This window comes from Rhineura floridana, chromosome 5, assembly GCF_030035675.1.
Source record: "Rhineura floridana isolate rRhiFlo1 chromosome 5, rRhiFlo1.hap2, whole genome shotgun sequence".
Lineage (NCBI taxonomy): Eukaryota > Metazoa > Chordata > Lepidosauria > Squamata > Rhineuridae > Rhineura > Rhineura floridana.
Genome location: NC_084484.1, coordinates 95744683 through 95767672, shown reverse-complemented (window position 1 = coordinate 95767672; position 22990 = coordinate 95744683). Strand labels below are relative to the sequence as shown.

The 22990-nt window shown below is 43.2% G+C and overlaps 1 protein-coding gene and 1 long non-coding RNA gene across 7 annotated transcripts in view; one reads left to right on the top strand and one right to left on the bottom strand.

Annotated features, from left to right (window-relative positions):
• Window positions 1-18407, bottom strand: part of LOC133385146 (uncharacterized) — a 143996-nt gene extending 125589 nt beyond the window's left edge. For 2 of the 4 annotated variants that reach the window (XR_009762783.1, XR_009762785.1), the window contains exons 1-2: window positions 18301-18407; window positions 13645-13872 (exon numbers count right to left, since the gene is read on the bottom strand). This is a non-coding gene — a long non-coding RNA (uncharacterized LOC133385146). The remainder of the gene's footprint in view (window positions 1-13644; window positions 13873-18300) is intronic. The other 2 variants (XR_009762786.1, XR_009762784.1) reach the window with 2 other exon arrangements.
• A 99-nt stretch (window positions 18408-18506) lies between these two features.
• The window catches only part of ABCG1 (ATP binding cassette subfamily G member 1), a 71006-nt gene continuing 66522 nt past the window's right edge, over window positions 18507-22990 (top strand). The window contains exon 1 of one of the 3 annotated variants that reach the window (XM_061627566.1): window positions 18507-18771. In XM_061627566.1, coding sequence (XP_061483550.1) covers window positions 18730-18771 — 42 coding nt within the window. In that variant the 5' untranslated portion in view covers window positions 18507-18729. The other 2 variants (XM_061627569.1, XM_061627568.1) reach the window with 2 other exon arrangements.

Sequence of the window (22990 nt, the reverse complement as noted above, 5' to 3'; positions counted from 1 at the left end):
ACTCTCTCCTGGCAAACCACTCTCTCAAACCCACCAAACAACCCACTCTTTCTCTTCTCCCCCCAGATTCCACTCTCACTCTTCCTTTTATACGTTCAGCCATTTTAAACACTCAGCCAATCATCTAGCATTCTGCTGCCCATTCACTCCCCCTCCTCTTTCACTCCACTTACCATGTATCTTCTAAACAACCAACACTTACCATATATACATTAATATAGGAACATCACAGCCCTCACCTGCAGAGCGCAGTGATCGACTGCGTATATAAGGGGTAAGACAGTCTTTCAGGTATCCTGGTTCTGAGCTGTATAGGGCTTTGTACTTCTCATCACACTTGGGTTTTGATCCCACGCAGTAGGGAGTCTCCCACTACTAGTACTCTTCTCTTCTTGTTGTGCAGCGTGGTTTCATTGCCCCTGCTTGATTAAGCTTCAGCCTCTTGCTCATTGTCACATGGGGTCTCCTGTAATTCTTCCACCACAGGCTGTCCTCCAGTCTCATCCTCGAGTGGTTGAAAGCGGTTCCATAGTTCCACTGGTGAAGGGTTCTTCTAGCTCTTCTGTTTCTGTCACCCTTTCCCATTGAGTTTCCTCCAGTTTGTTGTTTCTCTCCAAAGCAGTCCCCTCTGCTGTACCATATGCTGTTGTTCTTCCACCTCCACTTCTCTTTGCTGCTGTTGTTCCAGCAATCTAAGAATTCTTCATCTTCTCTTGTAGTCCTCAGTGTGGTCACCCGCTGTTCCAGGCCTCTCACTTTTTCTTGCAACAGTGCCACAAGCTTGCACTTGTTGCACGTGTACGCCATGTTGTTTTCAGGCAAGAAAACAAACATGGCACACACCTGCAGGTCACAACCACTGGAGTATCCTTCATACTCTCTTCCATCTTTTGTTTCTTTCTAACCACTTGTTTGGGACTGACCTGTGCTCTGTCCTGTCCTACTTCAGGGAAAAATTGAGAGTCCCACTGGTATACGGTGAGTTGTACAAGAAGAATTAGTAATTTTTTTTAGGGACCTCCCCCTTGACCTCCCCTGTCAAACTCCCCTGTCAAACTCCCCTGTCAAACTCCCCTGTCAAACTCCCCTGTCAAACTCCCCTGTCAAACTCCCCTGTCAAACTCCCCTGTCAAACTCTTGTTTGCTCTCCCTATTCTCTCACTCTGTTTGCTCAGTCCCTGAAAGCTGGCTTGCTTGTATCTCCTCTTCTGTGGACCAGCTGAGACAGCTCCCTCTCCTCTGCTCAGTTAGGAGTCAGAAAACAGAATGAAAGTCCCAGCACACACAGCTGCTGCTTGTTGCCCTCAGCAGTTCTCAGGCCATGCCCTTAAGCCAATAGCTATCAGGCCACACCCCTTCCAATCAAGCTGCTATGGAGCCCATCAAAGCACATGGCTTCACAGTCCTCTTGGCCTTTTTCTTTTCCTCGCTACAGCTCCTTTGTCAAACTCCTGTTTGTTCTCCCTGTTCGCTCACTCTTCGCTCGCTCTCTGAAAGCTGGCTTGCTTGTATCTCCTCTCCTGTGGACCAGCTGAGACAGCTCCCTCTGCTCTGCTCAGTTAGGAGTCAGGAAACAGAAACAGAAGAGATGAGCTTCTCCCTACCTTTTTTATGCCGCTTGTTGGAGGGGGGCAAACATGCCCTCAAGATTCTTGTAATAAAAACATCATTAAATGCAATGAAAACATCAACATTAAAACAACAAATATCAATATATTAAAAAGAAAAAAATCGCAGTTGCCCCCTCAAAAAAAATAGCTTCTGTTAGGAACCAATCAGTATTCAGGATCCAGATTATAATGTTTTAAATAAATGTCTATGAAAAACAAGAAACAAAAAGGTTTCTGGAGCAAGAAGGTAGACAATTCTCTGAAATCCATGGCTCCAACACATGCAAAAGTTGTCCTTTCAATGAAGGTAAGAGTCATCTCTATTGTTCCACCCATGTTTCATCTCTGGTACACTTACCTTTTGCCTCTGGCCCTACCCATCTTTTGCCTCTTGCTCCACCCATCACTGGCATGCAGCCCTACCAAAAGTTTACCCATCAGGGCTGAAAAAGGCCCCCCTCCCTGTTTTAATTAGTAGCTTCCTCCCTTTCCTTTAAAGCATCCTGCCCTTGTAATTAGTTACTTCCTGTTCACTTGCATGCCCAAGCGTTCCTGAGTTAGCCTTTAATTAGCGCTATTGGATGAAACTGATTATCTAGATCCGTTTCAATCGGGGTTTAGGCCCGGTTTCGGCACTGAGACAGCCTTGGTCGCCCTGTACGATGACCTATGTCGGGAGAGGGATGGAGGGAGTGTAACTCTGTTGATCCTCCTTGATCTCTCGGCGGCTTTTGATACCATCGACCATGGTATCCTTCTGGAGAGGCTTGCGGAGTTGGGAGTCAGGGGTACTGTTTGGCAGTGGTTCCGCTCCTACTTAGCGGGTCATCTCCAGAGGGTTGTGCTTGGGGAACATTGCTCGACACCGTGGGCTCTGCAATGTGGAGTCCTGCAGGGTTCGGTTCTGTCTCCCATGCTTTTCAACATCTATATGAAGCCGTTGAGTGTGGTCATCAGGAGCTATGGAGTGCGTTGCCACCAGTATGCTGATGACACGCAGCTCTATTTCACTTTTTCATCCCCCTCAGGTGAGGCTGTCGATGTGCTGAACCATTGCCTGACTGCGATAATGGACTGGATGAGAGCTAACAAACTGAGGCTCAATCCAGACAAGACTGAGATGCTGCTGGTGAACGGTTCCCCGGATCGGATGGTGGATATACACCCTGTCCTGGATGGGGTTACACTCCCCCTAAAGGACCGGGTTCGTAGTCTGGGGGTTCTTTTAGATCCTTCCCTGTCACTTGAGGCCCAAGTGGCATCGGTGGCACGGAATGCTTTCTACCAGCTTCGGCTGGTAGCCCAGCTACGTCCCTATCTGAGCAGGGAGGACCTAACATCAGTCGTACATACTCTGGTAACCTCACGACTGGACTACTGCAATGCGCTCTACGTAGGGCTGCCTTTGAAGACAGTTCGGAAACTACAGCTTGTCCAAAATGCAGCGGCCAGATTAATAACGGGGACCAGGCGGTCGGAACACAACACCTGTTCTGGCTCGCTTGCACTGGCTGCCAATATGCTTCCAGGCTAGATTCAAAGTGTTGGTTTTGACCTATAAAGCCCTATACAGCACGGGACCACAATACCTATCGGAACGCCTCTCCCGATATGAACCTGCTCGTACACTACGCTCCACATCGAAGGCCCTCCTCCGAGTTCCATCTCATAGGGAGGACGGTGACAAGATCTAGGGCCTTCTCAGTGGTGGCCCCCGAACTGTGGAACAGTCTCCCCAAAGAGGTGCGTATGGCGCCGATGTTGCTCTCCTTTCGGTGCCAGGTTAAGACTTGCCTCTTTGCTATGGCGTTTTAATATGTAACTCGTTTTAGTTTTAAATTTTGTTGTAATTGTTTTTGATTTCTTGTTTTATATATGTTTATCCTGTATTTATTATGAGATCTGAGATGTTTTGTATTTTTATATTCTGTTGTTCACTGCCCAGAGAGCTAATGCTAGTCGGGTGGTATATAACTCTAATAAAATAAATAAATAAATTAGCCAGTGTGTGTGTGTGTGCTCTTTGCAGTCAGATACTTTATTTTTGTATTGCACAGTTGCTCTTATATACAAACATTGGTTGAAGAGACAATAGAACCTTGTGTGCTTGATTGAAACACCACCATCTTCAGCTTTCTGACAGACTCCAGCCATCTCAGTCAAGAGAACACAGACCTTTAAAATAAAATATCACAAGAATATACGGCAAGGGAATATAAATCAACATCTACACTTCAAGGAAGATCACTAGGATCACTTTTGAAAACCTCTGAGCTAGAGCTTATGAAAGATAGACTAGACACAGCTTAAGAGCGTTGCCAGAGAACTCTGCAAACATCTGGATTCTTCAGAAATTCAACCTAGAAGTTTCCATTTATGGCTGTCTCTCCATCACAACTGCTTATGGTGTGTTGTTTTCTTAAATGTTTGTGTTTCTGAGTGTCCTGCAGCCCTCCATTTTATTTATTTATGTATTAAATTTATTAGTTGCCCATCTGGCTGGCTGTCCAGCCACTCTGGGCGACGTACAAAATAAAAACATACAAATACATTAAAACATTAAAAATATCAATAATAATAAAACCTAAATGTTGTTGGACTCCCATCAGCCCCAACCAGCTGATATAATTATGGATTATAATTGTGGTATAATTATGGATAATCCATCAGTTTTTCCCCACCTTTGGGTCCCCAAATGTTGGACTAGAACTCCCATCAACCCCAGCCAGCATGGCCTATGATGAGGGATGGAAATTGTAGTCCAGCAATATCTGGGAACCCAAAGGTTGGGAATGGCTGCTTATATCAAGGATTACGGGTATTGTAGTCCAACATCATCTGTAGGGCCAAAGGTTCCACAACACAACAAACTGGTCCTTTCCTTTGTAAATATAGTTTGCATTATACAAGCCTAGATTAGTTCCTGAATCCTACTGGAACCCCACTGTTGCCAATTTGAGAATTGTTAAAATATGCAAAAGGATTCATCCTACACAATTATTATTATTTTAAAGTTGCATTCCTGGATTCCAGTGTCACTGAAAATCCAACTGGGAGCTCCAAAGTGAAACTGATCCTGCCCCAAAGCAGTGGAGCTTGCATTTAGTGCCAAATTTAAACAGACTGAATGCAAGTCCAGATGGTGAGGAACAATTGGGAACTCACACTAAGCCGTGCAATTCTGATTGTTCCTTGGCATCTTCAGCTTTACCCATCTCATGCTGGATGTGGCTAGCCGAAAATGGCCCCATCGGCCAAATCGCATGGCCTGGTGAGACTAACTTGGCCTATGGGATGGAGGTTCCCTACCATTGCCATATCACACCATTCCAGCCCAACTGCACTGCTGGACATTGTAATGAAGCAGACATCATGCTCCAAGTACATATGCTCTATTTTTAGAGTTTTGGTGCACCTACACTAGGGACCTTTAACACTATGCAGTCTATGTCCCTCTGTAGTCAGCTAAAAGTAAAATTATATCTGTCATTCCACAAGGAAGATATGGTCATGTGCATCCCTATACTCCAATAGTGGAGAAATCCAGGAGTGTAGTTTGTACTCAGGTTCTGTCTCCTTGGAAGGAGGTCACTGGATGCTTGCAGAGTTTTTGTGATACATAGTTTTATTTACACATATACACTGATTGAGCACACATGAAAATACAGCTTAACTCCAACATATGACTCCCAAATTTACTGCGCCCCATCAGATTCCTAAGGGGTCATCAGCAACCTCAGATTTCTGACAGAGAGTAACTCAGTCCTCTCTCTCTTCATCTTCCAGGTGAAGTCTCTATTTACACAAATACAGCTGAATGACATCATCCCTGCAGGGAGGGGAAAGGTGGGAGAGGAAAGCTATGCTAGCTTTAAGGAGTCACTGGCTATTGCCTTTGCTCTGCAAAGATCTGCCACTGAGGTCCATCGGTGCCAGTCCTCCCAGCAACAGGAGATCTGCTAGGCTACACTTTCCAGCAAGTTTGATCCACTCGCGCAGTCTCATTTTACAATCAGAGTCATAAGGTTGGGAGGAGGCGGGCAGGATACTTAAGAAATAATTCAGACCATCTCCCCATCTCACTGCATTATTTCCCCCTACTAACATCTCCCAACCTGTGCTACAAGGGCATAAGCAGGTGGCACAGTATTGGTGGGCATATCCAACATATTAGATTGGTAGTATCACTCAACTTTTTTCCTCTTGGCTGTAAAGACTTTTCTTTTTTCCTTTAGTTTGCAAATATAACATAAGGAAAGAAAAAAGACAGAAATATTACCAGGTAACGATAAGAATATTCCATCAATCCTATCTTAAATGTATAGATTAATATACACAGTCCATACGCCCAAATAGATTAGATATCTAATCTATGACTGACGATTGACAATGAGACTGAAAGCCATGTGTTCAAAAGCAGAAAGGGCACTGAGATCTTCAGACTACTGGTGGGTGTTTGTCCTTCCAGACTTGCAATACATGTCCCTTTGTCACCATAAGGGCTTGCGGGATCCACAGAAACCTCACTCTATAGGCCAATCAGGTATGAGCAAAATTCCTTTGTAGCCCTGTCAACCAGTGACCATAGCAAAGTCCCAGCAAGAGGCCTAAAACCAAGAGAGAGGGGGAGGGTAGGAAGGTTGCAAAGAGAAGAGGCCTGGGTTTGCAGTCTGAGCCCTTTAAAAGAGGGAAGCCTCCCAGAGACTGCTGCAACTCCCAGGGAATCCCACAACACCCAGCCTGGACCAGAAGATAGCTGCTGTCTTCCGGGGCTCAGTGTGAGACATACAAAGTGGTCTCACTGTGGGAGGGGAGCAGCAAAGCATGAATAGGCTAGTTTCTACACACAGTCACACACCCCTCTGTATCCTCCATCCCGAGAAGCAAGAGACGTTGTCAGCTCAAGGACACATTTCAGCCAGGGAAAAACATTCAGAGCCAGAGAGTTCCAAGGGACAGACAGAGAAGGGAAGGAGGGCTGCATTGGGCCCTCAGACCAGGAGGACCCACATCCCTGTGGCAGATAATGGTTTGAAGGGGTTTCATGCATTTCCCGTTGCAGCTCAAGACAGAAGACTGCATGTTGTGTATTGTACCATATTCTGCTCTCTTGATTTTGGAAGGCAAGATGGCGACTATCGCAAGTAAAGCTATTTTTCTCCTCTGCTAGGAGGCTTTTTGGCAGGTTAATATAAACACAAGTCTGAATATCTGGACAGGTTACTGTTTTAATAATTTTCTAACCCTTATTTATAGTTTTAAAGTTTTAAAGCATCCAGGGACTAAAGCCCCGGGTGAGTTTTATTATAACGCTCCAAGCTATTCTTTCCTGCCAAGCCTCAAATCAATTTAGAATATTTAAAAAGCCTTAAAAGTACAGGAGACAAAAAGTAAATAATGACATGCTAGCTGGAGGAGGCAAAGAGCATAAAGCGTAAAGTTGAAAGAGGAAAGCCATTAATTACTAAAACCAATGAGAGTTTGTTTCCACTTGACAATCGACTCCAGCCAAGATAAGCTGTCCTAGCAAGAGCATTCTTCTGCCCTCGCCAATTTACAACCTGGGGAAACTTTTTAGTATTAACGAGGCTAGATAAGATAAAATAAAATAAAAAGGGAAAATGGTCTTCACCAGGAAAAGATACAAAGAGCTTGGATTAGAGCCAGAAACAGACGTGGTCCCTTTAAGCTCCCGACAAGCTAAGATTACGCAGTATTTTTCACCTAAGAGCGAACAACTATCCACATTGGAGACAGCCCAGAATTTTCCAACAACCTTAACAGAACACGTTCTTGACTGGTCCTTAAACTATAAAAATATCAATTATAGCTTTAGGGATGGCTTGATGTCTCCTGAGTCTCTAAATCTGGCTAAAGAAATAGAGGCAGCTGAACGTGGGTGTCCACAGGATGAAGGCTCGAACAAGGGGAGCGATGACGGCTTGTCTAAAACTACTCCCTTGCCTTCTCCAGTTAACGCAGTAGACCCATTCAACAGCATAAATATCACTCCCACAGCAGGATGGTTTTTTATGATCCTTGAAGAACTGGATGTAGTCAAAACTTTTATCTCTGAATGCAACAACCTTTTGACAACCCTGGTAAATGGCATGGGGAATTTTATACAGAGAAAGAGTGGTAAAGAGGTAGGAGTTGGCTGTGACATGAGGGCGCAGAAAAGAACCAAGATTAAAGCAAAGCCTGGGAAAGGGAAAAATTCCCTCAAAAAACCAAAGAACATAAAAAATCCCAGATTTCCACAGTATAAAAAAATGGATTTTAAACCATTATTCAAATTACTCGAGCCTTTAAACAAGATCCTGGTGGCAGGTGCATCACAGACGTCTAAGGAACCTTTGAAGGACAAGAAGGACAGGAAGGATAACACAGAAAGCAAGACCCGATCCGAAGGGACCTCTACAACTTCTCAAAAGTGTGATAACTCCTTCTCACACACAGCCCCTCTGAACATATCCAGGGCTCATCATTGCATTGTTACCCAAGGAGGATCAGAGCAAAACGCCACCCCGGACTTGAAATGCTCACCACATCCTCAGTGGAACTTGACTCTGATGCCAGACACGGTGGCATTGATAAACTACCCAATACATCCTGGCTTGCAATCTCAGCTCTGCCGAAAAAGACATCTATTGCAGTTTCTAGACTCACTTCTTCCTGGCCGTTTCCATACCGACCACATTAAAAGCATTAAACTTCTACCGTTCAAGCGAGGAACAGCACGGGCTATTGTTTCTTTTACGAGCCCCACTCTAGCGAGAGTGGTCTACAAGAACAGAGCTGCTCTCGAGGAGGTGGGGATTACAGTGACGAGATACTTTGCAAATGAGATCACACCGCAACCGTTAGTTTTTTGCAAATCAACACCAACGACTAAAAGTCCCCACTCTCCACAGCCCTTACCTGCCAGGACATCAAGCTGTGCGCACAGCACAGAGTTGCCTTCTTCGCCACTGTGTCCAGAGCTTATGGCACCTTCCTCTCAAAGAGTTCCTAACGAACCCTTTTATTCGGAAGAAGTACAGTTGATCAAGTCCTTTTGCGACCTACCAAAGTCAGAGCAAACTGCTATTACTTCCAGACTGGTTCGACTTACAACGTTATTAGAAAACTTGCAAGTGGACAAAGCTCCACCTAACAATGTGACAGGCTCAATGCCCTCCAACTCTCCTCCCAAACTTTTTGTCCAGTCTAATATGTTGAATAATCTTATGAACCATATCCTTCCAAGTACTGCTACCACCCAAGTGGCCATAGAAACAAAAGTGCCATCATGTCCCCATGTTTTAAACAACATGCGAAATAATGCTAAGGACAGCCAGCGTCCTGGGAGGACAAGGAATTTATCGGGCCCCTCATGGACAGAAAGGCGTTATTTGGACCCCGATGAACTAGGATCACCAGCAAAATCGGCACCTATTTCCTGCTCTTTGAGAAGTCATACTGGGCTCCCCCTCTCTAATGTTTGTGTGTTAAACCCAGATATCGATGAAATTACGGAACTCAGTAATACAGAGAAATGAAGGAGACAGCCAAGTAAAACACACTCCCCCCTTCTAATTCCTGCTCGGCCATGGTCCTCGTCTCATATAGGGGATACAAATAATCCCCCTTATACGAGTCGCCCCGATGCTACAAACTCTGATATAATCCTTCTTTCGTGGAACATTGTGGGCTGGAATAATAAGGCAAGCGACCTAGAGTTTATAAACTTTTTACAAGCTTATGACATCCTTTGCCTTCAAGAGACTTGGCTTCTGGATTCTCATTCTTTAGCCCTCCAAGGGTTTAAATCCTGGGACAAATCGGCAACGAAGACTGCCAACAGAGGTCGAGGTAGTGGTGGCTTAGCAATTTTAACAGCCACCACGTTGGATGTAGTTGTAACCGAACTCCCTGAACCAACCCCTGATTTCTGTCTGGTTCTAATAATATGTATAACTGGTTTCCCCCCCATCTTATGTTTAAATGTATATTTTCCCCCTTCCCCCCCTCAAATTGCACTGTTTAATTGGAGCACATTAGAGAATTTTATGGAAAAGCTTTCAATTGATTATCCAATGCATTTGTTTCTAATTTGTGGTGACTTAAATGCAAGACTGGGTCTGAGCTACCCGCTCTTGGGAAACTTAGCCGGGGTTTCTCTGGACGACCAGTCAGTGTTACCTCGGTCGTCAAGATATAAGGTCTCTAATTCCAATGGGAGGGCCTTATTTCGACTACTGGTTAGACAACAATTAATTTGTTTTAATGGAACGTATTTGGATTCATCACACGGTTATTATACTTTCATTACGGGGAGGGGGGTAAGTGTGGTGGATTATATCCTTGGATCTACTTTATTATTGCCCTCTGTGAAAGAATTGTCCGTTATAAGCAGACCAGATAGTGACCATCTTCCCCTTTCCCTTACCCTACGAGGCCAAATAAATCACACTTCCTTAGGTTCCTCTAGTGTAGTACTAGATAATTTGACTGGAACCAAACGTCTAAAGTGGTCTGTAGACATCGCAATGGCAGTAAACCAGTCTTTGGGAACAACAGCCTTGTTAAATCTTCACCAACAGGCCACCTCTACTCCAGAGGACATTCCTGAAATATATGAGCTGATTGCCACTGCACTTAAGCAATTGGTGACCTCCTCTACCCCTGTTAGACCAGCAGGGGGCCCTAAAACATGGTTTGACAGGGAATGCCGAGTAAAGAAGAGCGAGTTGTGCGCCCAAATAAAAAACACACGTCAGGATGCCTCAGAGGAAGCCACTCTTCAATTACTTTCAATGAAAAAGGCTTACAAGAAGCTCCTCAAAGAGAAAAAACAAGCTTACTTTGCGAATAACTGGAGAGACTTAGGCCAGGCCCTATTACAAGGAAACAATCTGGAATTTTGGAAGCTTATTCGGGGTGGGTTTGCCCAAAGCCATTTCGTCCCTATTCCGCCGATCCTCCCCGAAACCTGGGTATCACACTTTAGCGCCATTTTTGGGTCGGTGTCATTAACTCCACCCCTTTTCTCTGACGATTTACTAGCCCTTCCAGTGTGGCCCCCAGTCTCCAGTTCAGAGATTGGAGATTTGATCTTGGCTCTCCGTGCAAATAAAGTGCCTGGAGAGGATATGCTGCCCCCTGAGATCTTTTTGGCAGAAATCTCATGGTGGCCCCCACTTCTTGCCATTCTCTTTACACATATTAATACCACAGGTGCCGTTCCCCTGGGATGGCGTACTAGTATAATAGTGCCTATTTTTAAGAAAGGGGACCCTTCAGACCCCTGTAATTATAGGCCTATTAGCCTCCTTGATATCACCGCCAAATTATATGGGCGCTTCCTGTTGAATAAACTTATGGATTGGGACACTAACCATTAGATTATTCATCAGGAACAGGCGGGATTCAGAAAGGGCAGGAGTACAATGGACCAAGCCTACATTTTACACCATTTAATATCTAAATCCTTAAAAGGGCCGAGCTCATCCTTATATGTTGCGTTCATAGATTTTGCTGCAGCTTTCGACTCGGTGGATAGAGAGTTGTTATGGAATAAATTGGACAAAACTAATATAGATAAAAGGCTTTTATGGTTAATTAAATCTCTTCATCATTCAAATTTCCTACGTGTCCGTCTTGGTAGGAATGGTGCTCTCTCCCGTGAAATTCCTGCTTCAAAAGGGGTCAAGCAGGGATGTATACTGGCCCCCTTTCTTTTTAACTATTTCATAAATGACATCATCCCTGCAATGACTTCAAATAGATTTCCCCCCCCCCCTTGTGGGTTCCAAAAAAATACCAGCTTTATCATATGCAGATGATTTAGCCCTCTTTTCTTTAAACAAAATCGGCCTAAAAAGAATGCTAATCTGCCTAGGGGATTATTGTCATGCCCAGCATTTGCAGGTCAACCATACAAGATCTAAAATTATGGTTTCTGGGAAACATAGTAAGGCCAAAACAAACTGGACTTTGAATGAGAAACCCATAGAACAAGTGCAGTCCTTTAAATATCTCGGTTTAACTTTTAACTCCAAACTCTCATGGAAACTCCACCTCGAAGACACCAAACTAGCAGGTGCAAGAGTTTTAGGACAAATGAAACGGTTTTTTTACTCCCATGGGGGACAGCTGATTTTACCTATGTTGAAAATTTTTACTGCCAAAGCCCTACCAAAATTACTTTATGGGGCAGAACTCTGGAGCCACTCACTTAAAGCCAGTCTTGAGACCCTTCAAAATTCCTTCATGAGACAGATTTTGGGGCTCCCTCGGGGAACCCCATCTGCTCATGTAAGGACCGAACTAGGCCTTCCATCTCTGACAGCCAAAATAGATCTGGCTGTGCTAAGGTTCTGGAAGAAGATCTCAATGGCAGACGAGACTTCCATCGCTAAACTCTGTTGGCAAGAACAATTACTGAAAGGAGGCTGGGCTCAAGCCACTAGAGCTCTAATAGATTTTTATAATCTCTCCCCTGGTGACCTTATATCCTTTTCCCCATTGGAGCTCCGTAACTGGATTCTGAACTTTGACACAGATCAAGATAGGGCTTCCATAGTGGCATCGCCCTTTTCACAGTGGTTCCCCCTTGTAAAAGTAAATCATGCCATCCCATCATACTTCACTAATTTAACTAGCGCTCCTGTATGTAGAGCCTTCACCGGGACAAGATTCCAGACGATGGTCACAGCCTTTCTGGAGGGTAGATACAAGGGAACGCCGAGAGCGGAGCGTTACTGTGTCTGTGGAAACGAGGCCGTAAAGGACCTCGTTCACTACATGTTAATGTGCCCACTGTATAACAACCCAAGACAAAAATTCTTAGAACCCTTGATTAGCTCTAGGGTAGGGATTCCCATTGATATTTTAATAGTTGATTTATTGGCGGATAAACAAAATACGGTGACATTGGCGGTGGCAAATTTTGCCCTTGCCGCCAAAAAGATCAGAGCAAATTATGTCAACTCACATTCGCATTAGATTTTGGATTGTTGTATCTGTTTTTATTGGATATAAATGTATAAATGTATTTTATTGTCACAGTGTTCACAGTTTGTTGCAATGGCCCATGGCTACAAGCAAATAAAATTTGTTGTTGTTGTTGTTATATTCTGCTCTCTTCGGAGTGGAAAGGACAGAATAAACATGTAGCAAATGAATATATACAGGCACACATCAGGATGCAGTGTTAAAGATTAAATAGTAATTGTAGCAGCAGCAACAGCATGGCACTTGCCAGCAATACTACAGGGAGAGTACACAGCAGAACTGTATCCAACCTTTTCACCGTCAGACCAGTATTTTAAGGGCTCCTTGTAGTGGTTTAATTTTTTATTGTGGCAATGTATACTAATAGCTCCATGCCCCATTTGCAAAGTTAATGCAAGAGTTGGAACACAAGAAAGTCTTTGCTATTTTTAGGCAGCAGATTACGTAATTTCTTTGCTCTGCAATCTCCCTAAATAGCAGTCAGCATCCTTGACACTTCACAGTGGTTTACACAGAAATGAATCACTATTTGTCAGAGGTTCTGTGGAAAAGGGAACAATCTAACAGGAAACCCTAACTGTTCTTAAGAAAGACGTTTTGAAGCTTAAAGGATCATGTGTACAGAAGGAGTTCTGGAAAAGATGGTGGTGAGAATTTCCTGAGATTCTGTAGGAGATGCATTGTAAAAGACACTTCTTAACTTTGTCTTTAAACACAAGTCTTACCTTGGAGTGCGACAGAGAAATCAGATTATTCAGGCAGATAAAATAAAGGGTTTTATTCCTGGGCAGAGCTACTGTTAGATAAATAATTCCGCTTCCTCTCTTGCATTTCTCTTAAACATGATTTTAATTGTTTTTTCAAATAAACAACATTAAAGTAAGAATAAATCAGATAAATAGGTTTCAATGCTATTTCCTTGAATCAATATACTGTGATGCTACCATAATTCTTTGAGATATTCTAGAAATGACAGAAAGCAAAATAAGTTATTAATACATGTATCAGAACTTGCTTCATTCTTTGTTTCTCTTACCTGACAGGTAAGTTTGTGTCTGATCTCCCACACATTGGGTACGGACCCAGTTGCAGTTGTACTGGTTTCAGTGCATCTCCACCTCTGCATTGTGAATCTGGGGACACATGACATCAAACTCCACCCCTTTTTACTTTTGAGATTGACACAGTGCCATTGTTTATCCACACATTCTGTACAGGTGCAAGGTACGATGCTTCAGTTTGCAAACCTGTGCTATTTTGACTGCTAAAAGCAGAAGTTAAAAAAATCCTTATGTATGTGGGGTGAGCAATTCTAATCCAAAAAGTGAAAGAGGATCTTTTCTATGGCACAGTGTAAATTTTGGCCATGTTTAGATAGTACCACTTTAATTCCCAGAACCTGGGCCACAGAATTTAATTCCCAGAACCTGGGCCACAGAATTTAATTCCCAGAACCTGGGCCACAGAACACCCCCATCAAGTACCAAATTGTGTCCATTTGTGTCCATTTTTTCCAGCATTTTGGGTTATAAATATCTCTTACGAATTCTGTGTAGCTTGATTGGTGTTGTATATTATTGCTGTTATATATTATCTGCCCAGGGCAGGTTGCAACAATTCTAAATTCCAGAAATAAAAACCTAAAATCACAAAATAGGGTGGGTCCTAAAATATATATGTCTCAGGTGTTAAAGCCAGAGTAAGGAGGTGCATCTTCAGCATTCACCTAAAACTGTACACTGAAGATGTCAGATGCACCTCGGTGAGGAGGGCATTCCACAACTTAGGGGCCACCACAGAGAAGGCCTCTTCCAAGCCATCCCCCGAGTTTCCAAGGATGGAACTACCAAAATGGCTTCCTCTGCTGATCTCAACACCAGAGAGGTCTGTAGGGAAGCAAGTGGACTTTCAAATATTTGGAACCCAAGTCATTTACAGTTTTAAACACTAGTGTGAGCACCTTAAATTAACCCTGGAAATGAACTGGCAACCAATGCAGCTGTTTTAAACAGGGTTTATATGAAATCTAAAGGGAACCCCAGCCAGGAATCTGGCTGCTGCATTTTGGACCAGTTGAAGTTTCTGAGTCATCTTCAAGGGCAGCCCCACATAGGTCACATTGCAATAATCCAATTTGGACGTTACCAGAGCATGAGTACTGTAGCCAAGTCTTCTCAGTCCAAAAGGGGCTAAAGTTGGTGGACTAGCCGGAGTTGGAAAAAAGCACTCCTAGCCATTGAGGCCACCTGACCCTCCAGTGACAGTGTTGGATCCAGGGATACCCCAAGCTGCAAACCTCCTCCTTCAAGGGAAGTGCAACCCCATCCAGAACAGGCATCTCTCCACCTCCTGGACATGAGAACTCTGGACACATAAATCTTTTCAGGATTTAGCCTCAACTAATTGGCCCACATCCAGCCCATCACTGCCTCCAAGCACCAGTCTAGTACCATCTGCACGTATAGGTTATTATTTCCTTAAATCAATATATTCTTTATTTGAGAGATTCAAGAAATGACAGAAAGCAAAATCGGGTAACAAGTGACTAACAAATCTAATAAATAATAATTGTGTTCACTGCAAGTGTTGGCTTAAATGTGGTATCCCATCCTTATTGCCATAATGCTAGATCTACTTTTTCCTCCTAAATCCTTCTCCAATGCATGGATGTATGACAGCAGAACATTATGGTTTTGGATAAGTATCACCCTAGAAATTCCCTTTGATTGCATGTTAGTTGTCTTGAATAGCTCTTCTAATATCTCACATGATTTCCTTTTAAAATATTGGCTGCATCAAAAAAGGTCTAAATTGCAGGTGATGATGATGCAGCAAAGAAATATCTTCTACATTTTCTTTGAAAATAAATTAGTCATTTTTGGTCAAATAAGACAGTAGAATTCTTCAGTGCAGTGCCTCTACAATTTCAATAAATCTGAGGGTGATTATGAGTCCAGAGTCCCAGCTGGTATTCTATCAGGAGAAATGCTAAAAGATCCAAGATTTATTTATGCTTCCATATAGCCCATATTTTTAGGGTGGTAAGTACCATGGGATTTTTTTTATAATGTTACCCTTGACCTATTTTTTTTGTATCACTTCATCACTCTAATTCACCTAATGTTCTGTTCTTCCAAGAATGCATTTCTATGGAGAGCATATACGATCACGTTGTTCCACCTGAAGTGGGGTGAAGGTGGAACCAAAGCTCACTTTTCTACTTGTCTTTGTATCCACTGGACTTATGATACTGGATTTTCTCATGGGTGCCATGCTGAGTTATGTACTTTATTCTAGTACCTTAAGATCTGTCTATGATATATTGGTAGACAGAAAGACAGACAGACAAGAGAGTAACATCCATGCTTCAGATAATTTGCTGTTGACTCATAGTGATCTGTTCATAGGCTCTTACCATATATGCAGCGAGAAATGCCAGACGTTCAAACTGGATTTAGAAAGGGAAGAGGCACCAGAGATCATATCGCAAACATACGTTGGATAATGGAACGGAGCAAGGAATTTCAGAAGAAAATCACCCTGTACTTTATAGACTACAGCAAAGCCTTTGACTGTGTAGATCATGAGAAACTATGGAATGCTTTAAAAGAAATGGGGGTGCCACAGCATCTGATTGTCCTGATGCGCAACCTATACTCTGGACAAGAGGTTACTGTAAGGACAGAATATGGAGAAACCGACTGGTTCCCAATAGAAAAGGGTGTGAGACAGGGGTGTATTTTATCACACTATTTGTTTAATCTGTACGCAGAACATATCATATGGAAAGCGGGATTGGACCAAGATGAAGGAAGTGTGAAAATTGGAGGGAGAAACATCAATAATTTAAGATATGCAGATGATACCATACTATTAGCAGAAACCAGTAATGATTTGAAACGAATGCTGATGAAAGTTAAAGAGGAAAGCACAAAGGCAGGACTACAGCTGAACGTCAAAAAGACTAAAGCAATGACAACAGAAGATTTATGTAACTTTACAGTTGACAATGAGGACACTGAACTTGTCAAGGATTATCAATACCATGGCACAGTCATTAACCGAAATGGAGACAATAGTCAAGAAATCAGAAGAAGGCTAGGACTGGGGACGGCAGCTGTGAGAGAACTAGAAAAGGTCCTCAAATGCAAAGAGGTATCACTGAACACTAAAGTCAGGATCATTCAGACCATGGTATTTCCGATCTCTATGTATGCATGGGAAAGTTGGACAGTGAAAAAAGTGGACAAGAGAAAAATCAACTCATTTGAAAAGTGGTGTCGGAGGAGAGCTTTGCGGATACCATGGACTGCAAAAAAGACCAATAATTGGGTGTTAGAACAAATTAAACCAGAACTATCACTAGAAGCTAAAATGATGAAACTGAGGTTATCACAGTTTGGACACATCATGAGAAGACATGATTCACTAGAAAAGATAATAATGCTGGGAAAAACAGAAGGGAGTAGAAAAAGAGGAAGGCCAAACAAGAGATGGATTGATTCCATAGGGAAGGCACAGACCTGAACTTGCAAGATCTGAACAGGGTGGTTCATGACAGATGCTCTTGGAGGTCGCTGATTCATAGGGTCGCCATAAGTCATAATCGACTTGAAGGCACATAAGAACAACAACAGAGTGATCTACATTTGTATAGTCACCCAATAATGTAAGTTCTTTTGGCAGCTCACAAAAATTAATATAACAAAATGCAAAATACAAGACTATGAAAGAAGAAGAAAATGATCCTTTCTGGCAGAGAAAGTAGTTACACAATAATAGGGATATACACTAAAACATGAATCATAAATTAAGAAGCCCATGATTATAAAAATACAAGTTGTTTAAAAGGACTGATAAATAAAAAGGTCTTCATATGGTGCTGGAAAGACCATAAAGATGGCACCAGGCGAGCCTCTCCGGGAAGGCTGTTCCGTAACTGGAGTGCCATCATCGAGAATGGCCACTCCCTAGTATCCACCTGGCTCACTGCATTTGGCAGGCACTGAAAACAAGTCTGTGTGTCTCAGACCTCACATATCTTGGCTCAAATTAGATCCTGCTTTATTTCAGCTGGGGGCTTGAATAGGGTTTGCAGTGTGGGAGGGGGCATCATTTATTCTTAGATATAGACAGAATTGAACCTGGTGGGAGATATTTACTCAATACGTAGTAATCTGCCTTGGTCTTACTTAGTATATCGGTCAAACTAGTCCAATCTTCTCAACATTGATTGGCAGCAGATCTTTACGGTTTCAGACAGGCATCTCTCACTGCCCTAACTAGAGATGCCAGGGATTGAATTTGGGACCTTCCGCATGCAAAGCATGCACTCTGGCTCTTTGCAGTCGCAAGATGCGAGGAAGCAGGCTGAAGTTGTGCACTTCCTGTGTATGTGTATGCATTTACAGTTGCTTCTTTATGAAGTTTGGCACAACAAGAAAGCATGTTTCTGAGCATGTGCAAAGTGCTACTCCCTTTACCACTGGGTAACTACAATACAACCTTCGTTACTAGGACTGGGGAAAGAAATTTGGAAGGGATAAGGAGCAGAAATCCCGGACAACCCAGCACTTCTTCTTCTACAAATTAAGCCCTGGCAACAGACAGAGCTTTCTCGCTCCCGCCACCTCTCCACCCCAGATTGTGGGCTCTCCAGTCGGGAAACGATGGCCACACAGCAACAACTCACCCTCAAGCTCCCCGTCGGCGACGCTGCCTTAGGAGCGTCAGAGCCCGAGCAACGCCATGCGGACACCGCGGAGGGCTGGAGGAAAACAACAGCACGTTTATGGGCAAGCGACAAGCTACGCCTCCTGCTGCTCCTCAGCCAATCGACGAGGAGGAGCCGCGGGAGAACCAGTGGGACGCCGAAAGAGGGCAGCGTATGTAAATAAGCAGGCCCGGTACTCAGAGCGGCCCCGCCTCTACCTCTCGTTGTGTGTTCTTTTTCTTTTCTTTGTTTTTAAAGGTGCTGCTTCCAGTCGGTCTTGCCCCCGCTACGCCTCACTCCAAGGGCTCCTGTAGCTGCTTCGGAACTTCCCCCTCCCCCGCGCGCTTTTTCTTCTTCTTGTTCTCCTGATCATCTTTTGACCTGTGCCGGTTGCAGCCTCTGGGGCACATGGCATGCCTGATGGCCGCATTCTCAGTGGGCGCCGCTTTGGTAAGTGGGTACTCCTCGCCGCTTATTTCGTCTTTTGGCTACTTGCCATTAGTGGGAAAGCACGGTAGGAGCGAATGCGGACGCTGCGCCTTTTAAACAGCGCCAACCATGGGTGGACTCTATCTTGTTGCAGACATCATTTGTTGCGAATGACTCAGGGCGAGTGAGTGTCCTGGGTGGATGTTGTTATTGTTGTTGTTGTTATTATTATTATTTAAGGAAAGGCGTTGGAATTTGAGAACCTGAGTTGAGTGTGTGTGTATGTTTGGAAGAACAGCACATTCTCTCCCACCCCAAAATCCCCGATGCTAAAACTGTTAACAGTATGTCGGTATGGAGTATGTCGGTATGGTTTCTTCGACGATGCTCTTGCCTTGTCCCTTTGGCTCTTTGGGACTAGTCGGTTGATCTGTTTGTTTGTGTGCCTGTTGTGTTGAAAATAAGCAAAGCAGAAATCAAGAGAAACCCATTCTCCAGATCAAATGCAGCCCAGCTGTTAGCTGGTGGGGTGGCGATCGAGCACTCTGAAGCGAACGAGACAAAACCGAGCGGGTCAAAAAGCGACGAGTTTTACAGCAGCAAGGGGGGGGGGAGGAGGAGGGACACTTCTCCAAAAGTGACCTAGAGCCTGCCTAAAGCTGGGTCGGTCGTGATTGCTTTTTCCAATCTGAGCTTTGTTGTGACGAATTAACACTCGCTTTAACTGCTTGTGTGTTTATCCATTGAATGAGAAATCGAGTTTGGTTTTGCAGTAAGCAATCTTGATCTACCGCCTCAGCATCGGCATTGCTTTGGTAAGGAAATAATCTATTGTTGCTCTATATTCTCTTCTATTGTGAATAGCTCTGATCTCTCTCTCTCTCTCTCTCTCTCTCTCTCCCCCTCCCCCTACCTATCTATCTAATCGAGAGAGCATAGTAACTTATTTGTATGCATCTTTCCCTAAGCTTCAGTGACAATTTTTCTCTCCTCTGGGGCCATAGCTTATTGTGGCAGAAATGTTGTCATCTTGCAGGTATAGGCTGGTTAGAACTGCGGGGTTTATTTTGTTTTTGTCATTTATATCATCCTGGATTTGAAGTCAGCTGTGTTTGACCGAAAGTTACCTCTGCCTTGAGCTTATAAAAAAAGATGGAGCTGGAGGAGGGGAGGGGGGAATGAGATGGTTTTCTGAGCATGCTCATACTTCTCACGACTGCATCCTGTGATTTGAAAACGGTTTTACTGAAGCACAATCAGATAATCTTTCCAGCTCATTATATAATGGATTTTGTGTAAACTTGGTAGAAGGGAATGAAAGTGGGGTTTTTCTTAAAAGTAACCTTCATATGTGAAGGATGCAAGTTTTTCACAACTGATGTCTTACTGCTTTGAAAGGGAATGAAATGGATTTATTTTTCGGCTTGTTGTGCAACATGATGTAATTAAAAATCCTCAAAAGTGAAATTGGGATGTAGAAGTTCATAAGAAACTGGATGCAGTTTTTCAGAGCTGAGGAGATAAACATTTTTTCTGAATCCTGAATCCCAGTTTATGTAACCTATCTACTGCAAGACATGTATATAAACATGTATTACTTTGCAATACATTGTAAATATTGTTATAAAATATTAAAATATTAAGTGACTTGGCTCATTCAGAGAGAGATGCATATCTGAGAATGAGCTATTTCATTTATCTATGCATTCCTGCCGCTCCAAATCACAAACCTCTTGACTTGCCTAGGACCTTCTGAATTTTACCAAAATAAGATCAGCTATTGTTTTGTTAGAGAGCCAGTGTGGTGTAGTGGTTACGGTGTTGAACTATGACCTGGGAGTTCGAATCCCCACACAGCCATGAAGCTTACTGGGTGACCTTGGGCCAGTCACTGCCTCTCAGCCTCAGAGGAAGGCAATGGTAAACCACCTCTGAATACCACTTACCATGAAAACCCTATTCATAGGGTCGTCATGAGTCGGAATCGACTTGAAGGCAGGCCATTTCATTTTTCATTGTTTTGTTAAGTCATTTCTCACCTAACCATTGAACAGAATTCTGAAAATTTAGTGGTAGAGGAGGGGGAAAGGTTTACTAACAGAAGATAATCCATCCCAAGACGAATGCCTGAGTTAACATCGTCATCTGTCATTTTAAATGAAATTGTTTCTCAATTCTGGTGTACATCCTGGTCAATTTGCATATCTTTTGTACCACAGTGTCTGAAAACACCTAAATAAGAATACAATATTAAATATGAAAGGTTTCTGCGCTTGACCTAAGGCAGTGTTAAATTTTTATGATTAATTTTAAGTAGACTTGTAGCTTGAATGTGTATACTCAATCCTTTAAAAGCATGTCTCTTGAAGCTACATCATGTTGGATATTCAAACACTATGGCACTCAAATCTTTGAACAGTTCTATAAGTTAAAACAAGTACCAGCTGCACAAGTGCAGCACTTCATAGATTTCATATCAGGTCTACTACATTTGGCCCATCAGGTGTTCTAGGAAAAAATCCATCAGAAATGCAAAATATCCCACTTACCGTCTCTTTTTTTAATAGGTATAAACAATGACATATTTTTAAATAAAATATTTGTTGGATTGAGGCTTTAATGAGTTCAAATTACATTATTATTGTCAAAATGTTCAAGTATCCTTGTTGGGCGTCTGACCCGCTTTGTTATTTAAGGGCATGAGTTAACAACCAGATTTGGCGAACTGAACTGATCTTCAGCTTCAGAGTTGTGGATTCTGTTCTTACTATCTTTTCAAGAATAGCTGTTTTTCAAAAAAATTAAAAAACTCTAATGAAATATGAACATGTGATGCTGCCCAATAGTGGAATCTGAGATTGATGTAAAGCACCTCTAAAAATAGGAAAGGGGTTGGACTTTGGATTCAACCATCATCTCACCTGCAAATAAGTCCAAAAACATTACAGGCTATATCCAACTAAGGTATACTCAGAGTAGACCCATGGAAACCAATTGACTTATTTTAGTCAAGCCCATTGACTTCAGTGGGTCTGCCTTGAGTATGATTATTTTTGAATATCACTCTACTAGTTCATAAACATTTTTTACTAGCCCAATTACTTACACATACATGTATTATTTTATTGATTGATTTAAGGCATTTACATCTTGCCCTTAAGCCAAAAACACTCTTGGAGCAGCTTACTAAGAAGGGCCCTGCCCTCAAGCTCACCATCTAAAAAGACATGGCACCAGAGGTGTAGTCATCTGGGTCTCAGGGGTCTTAGACTACTTACTTTTTTGGGAGCAGGATCCCTATGTCTCCAGCATCCTACGAGCCAATCAGCATGAAAGGGGAGTGTGTTAGCTACTGAGAAGAACCTTTTCAGTAGCGGATACACTCCCCTTTCATGCTGATTGGCTCCTAAGGATGTCTGTTGTTGTGGGAGAAGGCACATGCGGGAAGGACCGAGGAGTGTGGAGATGACAGAAAGCAAGCGAGTGAGGGGGTGTGGCATGACTATCAGGAAGAGACCCTCCATTTCTGAATTTGCCACTACGCTACTGCATGGCACACAAGAAGGAATGGGAGGGAGAAGGGAAAGTTGTCAATATTAGTTATTTGAGCACATTGGAACTAATTCTCTTCCAGTTTACCAGTGTTTCTCTGCCTAGTAGTACATCACAGGTGAACAACTAAATGGCTGTTTGTAAGCTTGCTGTTAATCTGTCTGTACATGGAAATGTAAACAGAAGAATGGTCAGCTTAGGCATCATTTCATTGCACATATGACACATATGTGCAAGGTGGGCCACTCACTGCTGCCCTCCACACACCGTGAAAAGCTGCTCCTGAGGGCCGGGGGACCCTCTAGAACAGTATGAGACGTGGTATTTTAATTTATTTTATTTATAAAAGTATTTATATGCCACCAGTTCATACACATACTTCTGTGCAGCGTTGCTCTGCCCTCATGCTCTGTGGGTGCGTAGGAGGTGGAGAGTGAGACGGGGTGGAGTAGAGAAAACAATTGTTTAAAAAATGGATGGTGGTGGTGAATGGAGTGGAGGGAAAAAGGAACTGGAGGGCAAGAACATGGCTAAAGGAGAAGGAGGCAGCAGCAGAATGGAGATAAGAGAACTGTGGAGGTGAAAGATGACAACGTGTGTGTGCGTGTGTGTACGTGCATGCATGCATGCACTTGGCCTCCACCACCCTCTCTGGCTACTGTGCTGCATTTGCAGTATTTTAACTTTT